Below are 6,410 nucleotides of genomic sequence, written 5' to 3' on the forward strand. Positions count from 1 at the left end.
AAAAATAAACAAAAACTCAACTAACTAAAAACAGTGATGAATTATTGTTCGAGCTTTAGCTGAAACTTGTCCCATTAATTTCATGTCTAATGCAACCAAGGTTTCAACAAAGAAGGGAAAAAAAGCCACCATACCTGCTCTCTGTTTGACCAGGGCTCTAGAGACTCGGTTGCTATAGTAACCAGACGCGGAAGGCCATTCAGCAGACCGACCGGAAATACGTCACCGTCAACAGAAGGCTCCAAATTTGAAAGCGGGAGCTGAGGCTGCGAGGATGAACATGCAGCGGAAAGGAAGGCTGGAAGCCGGGGCCTGGAGCTGAACCTGAGTGTGCGGCCCTTTGTAGGAGTTAAACTATCTGACAGAGTAAGTTTCTGTACATTTTAAAGGTGTTTTTAGCTTTATTAACACATGTTTCATTGGTTCACCCTTTGTTTGGGCTAACTTTACCCAGGTGGGTTTTCCGGCCATGCTAATTGGTCTTCAAGTCTGCCGCACCTGAAAGGCCATGAACGCGTTACTTACCAAAAAAAAAAAAAAAAAAGTTTATTTTTAATTACCAATATAAATCGTCAAAAACAAGCCAAAAAGAGGAGATAATTCGGTTATAGTTTTGTATGTAGAGGACCTGGAGCACGGGGCTTTAAATCCCCAGCTCATAGCAACAGCCAGCTGGGCCCTTGGTGATGAACCAGCTCAGCTGGGCCCTTGGTGATGAACCAGCTCAGCCGGGCCCTTGGTGGTGAGCGATAAGTAAATAGTATTTTCCTTACCGGTACATTGATGAGAAGAGAAGAGTAATCTGTATTTAAAAAAAAAAATCTTAATTTCATACATCAGAACTTAATTAGTGTGGAAAGTTAAAGGGAACAAAATGAAATAAGAATGAAGAGAAGTGCCATTTATCCTGATAACTGATTTTTAAATATTATTTCACTTTAATATGGAAAAAAAGTCAGAATTATGACAGCTAACAAACATGTTAGCATCAAGCTGTAGCCATGTCTGTTTTAGAGACTAGCTCTCTTGTTTTAATGACCTTCTGCCCCTCAGGCACCTAAAAAGTTGCCTTATTTCTTCATTTTTCACCAGTGTAGATTAGTTGTGATTGATCAATTATTGAAATAATTGTCAACTAATTAAGTAATCAATTAATCATTAAATCATTAAATCATTACAGAGTGGCCCACTTAGAACAGGAACGGTACCAACATTGTAAAAAAAATTATATACATATTTTGCATTTCAGATAAAAAAAAAAAAACTTTTTCGTCAGTCAATGATTTATCCAGAAATCCTCGTGTGAAAATGTTTTAGATTCACCTGGTTTAAATTCCTAAAAAATCTTCTTTCAGAATCAGGCATACTTTAATAATCCCTGAGGGAAATTACTTAAAGAAACTTAAGGAACCTTTGGCTATTCTATTATTAAGCAATTAATGAAATAAATTATCAACAGACTAATTGATTTGCAAAATAATGGTTAGTTGCAGCCCTAGTCTGGAGTCTGTGGCAGCTTCCACTATGTTGGGCCACAGCGAGTTTCTCATGTGAGCTTATTAGATGTTTCAGACCAAAGTAGGCAGATAAAGGCTGGTTGAATTTTGTGGTGAATAAAATGCAGAAAGTTTGAAGTTCCGTCTGCAGCATTTTTCGCCAAAATGTTAATGAGAGTCACAGCAAACTAGGAAAGAAGTTTCCTCTCCGTCTGTGTGAAGCAGCCAATCAGACGTCAGCGTCTCCATGGTAGCTGTCCGAATCCTGCCCACTGAACCTGATGGCTGAAGATGACAGTTTAAATCAATTCATTAGCGTAATGTTCAGACGCAAGGGCTGAACGATATATATGGCCTCACAATATAATCGCCCATTTCTTTTTTTTTAATTTCATTGTAAAATGTGACAACTGGCACATCTCTTTCAAAAATTACCTTGATTTAAATCGTTTGCTCTAGGACGGAGGTCTTAAACAGGGGTCTGTGAGACCCCTAGGGGTCCACAGAGGTACTGCATGGGGTCGCGAAAGTTTTGGTTGATTAGAATTTGTTTGTTTTTTTTATCCCCCCCTGCAATCTTTTTCCGCTAATTGAATGTCTTTAAATCCACATTAACATGAATTCAACACAGTGTAGTAAACAGATAAATGTAGGCAGAAAATGTCTTTCAGTCATCAATGCACACAGTCAGCGAAATACAGGAGCTCTTACAAGCTGGGCACCGTTTCATTCGCAACACCTGTCCCATCAACCTTAGTTTTAAGGATCAATGAAACTCAAGCTTGTGAAACAAGCATGTGTCTCAAAAATAATGAAAATATGACACAGTTAATCTTTACAGATGGCATTCAATTCAGTTTATTTGTATAGGGCCAATTCACAACACATTTCGTCTCAAGGCACTTTGCAGTTCACCAGATCATCCGATTTTATGATCTCATCATATCATTGCATAGTGGGGTAGTTTATCCATTATAAGAATAACTCTAAGAAGAAAAAGTGACAAAATGTCTAAGCTTTGGAAGGATTGCATTTTGGGGAGATTCCAAAAAAGTAAAAAAAAAAAAAAAATCCGCTGGACTTTATTTCCAAATTTGGAGACCTTTCGCTTCCCATCCAGGAAGCTTTTTCAATTCAAAATGTCAGAAATAGTCAATTTAGTTAGAGGTTTTATACAGAGACCCAACTAAGTCTTATTTTGGTTTTGAAAACATGCAAATTGAAAAGTTCCTGTTTGACTGTGACTCCATCCTGGAGAGAAACCTCCGCTGTGCTGCTGCCATCAACACCCTTGTTTATAGATGTTGGAGATCGGCCTGTTTTCCAGTGTTGTCCTGTTTCTCTGACCATGACTGGCTGGATGTGCTCTCTTCATCCTCTGGCATGGGAGCTGGCTCGGTGCTCGTCAGCCTGGGTGTTTCCTGGACGGGGCTGCCCTTTTTGAATCTCTGCTTCTGTCTCCTTGAACCCCAGTCGGCCTCGGCAGATGGCCGCTCACACTGATTCTGGTTCTGCTGGAGGTTTCTTCCTGTTAAACGGGAGTTTTTTTCTCTCCACTGTCGCTACAAGCATGCTTAGTGTGAGGGATTGCCTTCGAGTCAATAAGTCGATGGTTTAAACTTGTTAGTGTTAAACCGGAGTTAAAACCTGCTGGACATTCCTGGGTGTGAAAGCAAGACTCTACTGTATGTTCAAACCAGAAAAAAACCACAAGGGGAGCGTCACTTTGTTTCTCCTGTCTGATTTAAAACATTTTTTATTCTATTTTTTTTTGCAGAAGGGTGCTGACATTAGCCAGTCTTTGTTTTATGTATGATCTACATGGCTCCTTTAATTGCCCCTCGTACATGAATATTTGTGTATTAAATTGTTAACTACAGTGTTGACTTTCCCACCAAAATGTGCAGAAACGTTTAAGCATTTGGTTGAAGCAGTGTAATTTTTCATCTCCAGGTCACTAGACGAGCTTTCTTCTCTTGGAGGTCTTTGTGCAGTGAACCAAGGGCCCACATGAGCAGAGCAATGCAGTGCACTCCTAAATCAAATGTCAACCTACAGAGCTACAAAGGCCAGCACTGCTATGAGGACTGCTCTGACAGCGGATACTCGGGTTGGTTCCAGAGCCCACAGAGCATCAGCGGGGGGGACATCTCTGGGTCTCTGTCTCCATCAGAAATCTGCGAAACTCCTAAAGAGAACCTCCGGCTTCATGTCACCCCTAAGGAGCAGAGCAGAGGACCGGTTAGGGTTTTGGGGAGAGACAACAGAGAAGCAGCATCAGTAGGGAGCTGGTGTGAAACGCCGAAGCTAAACAGAAGGGGACCTTTACTGCGCCACAAGCTTCTAACAAGCAAACCCGCCTTGGTGAAAACTGATGGGACGGGACCAACATTCCCCTCGAATGCAGAGTCCTGTTTGAGTAAGAGACCTGAACACTGGCTCAGTGCATCATTTAACTCTCTGGATCTAACAACCGACGGGGCCACGGGCGGTTCAAACATGGGTCACGACGCGGCGATGTCCGGCAGGAAACGGCGGCTCCTCTTCTCGCAGATGAGGACCTCCACCCGTGAAGACGGCAAACCCGACACCTGCATGTTCTCCTTCGAGGGAGGCGTCGTCTCGGAAGCAGATTTCGGGGGGAGCATTTCCTTGAACCCGCTCAATGCAGAAACTCCACGTCGTGACAAATTGTTCCCCATGTTAACCAGCGAAAACCTTCAATCCCCATTGAACAGTGAAAATGATGACAGCGGCAGTCTCATCTACACGCCATTGTTTACTCAAACCCCGAAAGACATCAGGTAGGTTCTTTTTTTCTTTTCTTTTTTGTTTGCTGAAACCAAGCTAACGTTGCCCTCTTTCTAACCTCGGCGCAGGTCTGTCTGTGAGGACAGTGGTTTCAGCTCCTTAACGCTTGACAAATCTCAAGATTCTTCAGTGGACCATGACGGCTCGTTCCAGGAGCTTCTTGGCTCCGCCTCCAAAGGAATCAATGGGACCCCAAATCTGAATGCAAAGAGACCCTCCCGTTTGCAGCGCCACCATCGGCTTTCTACCCTTAAAGAAGGCGGATCTCAGTCTGAGGAAGACTCAGGAAACCGGCGACATGAAGAACGCCCTAAAAATAGCAGCCATTCTAATGATGACGTTTTTGCAGAAGTTACGCCCTGCAGCAAAATGTCTGATAGATGTTTTAACAGCCTGATTTTTGCCAAAAACGACTCAAACACCCCATTAAGTGCCTCTTCATCCAAGCTTGAGAAAGCATCACCTCAGTGCGCAGACCCTGCTCCTCCAGCCATGACTCCACTCAGGACGTCCCCAGCTGACCTGTCTCTGACTCCGGCCTTGCAGCTAGTCCATGCTATCTGCCAGCAGAGGGTCCAGAGATCTGGTCAAAGTCCAAGTCTGAGGGAAGAGCTGAAGCTCACAGCAGCACTTGTTGAGACTCCAGTGATGTTCAGGACCACCATGCCTTTAGCGGGGATGATCGGCAGGAAGATGGGCCTGGGGGAGCTGGATATCCTCACAGAGCTGAAGAAGAGGAACCTCAGGCACATCCTGGCGAATATTTTCAGCAAGCTGAACCCTGAGTGTCTCTACAGGTGATGTGTGTTTGTTATTGTCACTTAATTAGCACAAACTCATCAGATGCCATTTTGATTCACTTGGTTAAAAAGCTTAGATTCATAATGAATTGAACATTTTCAGTGTTGCTTTTTTGTTATGAAACCAATAATTTTCAATCTTTATTATGTCACCGTTTTCACCTTGAACCCTGTTGGTGTGTTTCCATGATCATTTGAAGAAGAGAATTTACTGTTGTGTTCCATATAAGGCTGAACGATTTTTGCCAAAAATCAAAATTGCAATCATTTGAAGCCTTCATTCCGATAATCCTTTGGACTAAGCACAACCATGTCAATAGCCCCATTTACACCACCCCATTGGAACCGTACCGAGATCGGTCCGAGCACGGTAACAGAGGTAGCTGCTGAGTGTAAATAGTATGCAGAACTGAACCCGACCGTGCCAGAAACAACCGAACTGCGCTAACATGGTACTAGTTCATCAGTTCGGTTCTCATATAACAGAGCGCATGAGCAGATCGCGTCATCTCCTTACAATCAGCCTCCGTAATCATGAAATTTCGTACAATAATTAAAATACTGGCTTCCCTACCGTGCCACACGATTTCCAGTAATGATTCTGCTTAGCAGTGTGTTGAGCCTCAACGTCTGTCGTCGTTTCCTGGTTCCGTAAGACCTGATTAGACTATCATTTGTCGTATCCACTTCTCAAAACCCGACTCTGTCAAGTAAATTCGCCAAAGGCTGCATTCTTAGTCCGCAATCTTCCTCAATGTTAGGGGCACCACCATGTTGGTTGGCTTGTTTACCTCTAGAGAGCAGTAATACTTTAGATCTGGTTAGGAGGCCAGGAACCGTGCCAGCGTGGTGTGTGAACGGTGTTAAGTAGCAGAGCTTGTCACAGATCAGTTTTTAGTGGGGAGTGTAAATAGGGCTCTGCTACTCCAGGGTTTCAGTTTTCCCATAACCTTGAAAGCCCCCTTGTCCAGAGTCCAGTGTTGCAGGACTTTTTCACAAATGCATTAATCTAGACCAAAGGTGTCAAACAGGTTCCAGAAAGGGCCGTGTGGCTGCAGGTTTTCTTTTCAACCAAGCTATGGCACACCAGACTCCATTCATCTCATCATGGCATCATGTTAAGACTGGACTCACTTGATAAGATGAATGGAGTCTGGTGTGCCATTGCTTGGTTGGAAGCTGCTCCTTTTTCTCATAGGCGAAGCGTTTACACTCCAGAGCAGAAGGTGGCGGTACTGCGACCAAAGCCAACCGCCAGTAGTAAACAAGAAGAAGAAGCGAAGCAGCGTAGCCGGGTGTAGCA

General features: G+C 43.5%; 1 protein-coding gene across 1 annotated transcript in view; it reads left to right on the top strand.

Moving 5' to 3' along the window:
* The first annotated feature begins 232 nt into the window (after window positions 1-232).
* The window catches only part of fbxo43 (F-box protein 43), an 8,320-nt gene continuing 2,142 nt past the window's right edge, over window positions 233-6,410 (top strand). Inside the window, exons 1-3 of the mRNA XM_015401597.1 lie at window positions 233-366; window positions 3,450-4,300; window positions 4,376-5,104. Of these exons, the coding sequence (XP_015257083.1) occupies window positions 3,507-4,300; window positions 4,376-5,104 (1,523 nt within the window). The 5' untranslated portion in view covers window positions 233-366; window positions 3,450-3,506. The remainder of the gene's footprint in view (window positions 367-3,449; window positions 4,301-4,375; window positions 5,105-6,410) is intronic.

The sequence above is a fragment of the Cyprinodon variegatus genome, unplaced genomic scaffold (assembly GCF_000732505.1).
Source record: "Cyprinodon variegatus isolate N-32 unplaced genomic scaffold, C_variegatus-1.0 Scaffold1236, whole genome shotgun sequence".
NCBI classification, from domain to species: Eukaryota; Metazoa; Chordata; class Actinopteri; order Cyprinodontiformes; family Cyprinodontidae; genus Cyprinodon; species Cyprinodon variegatus.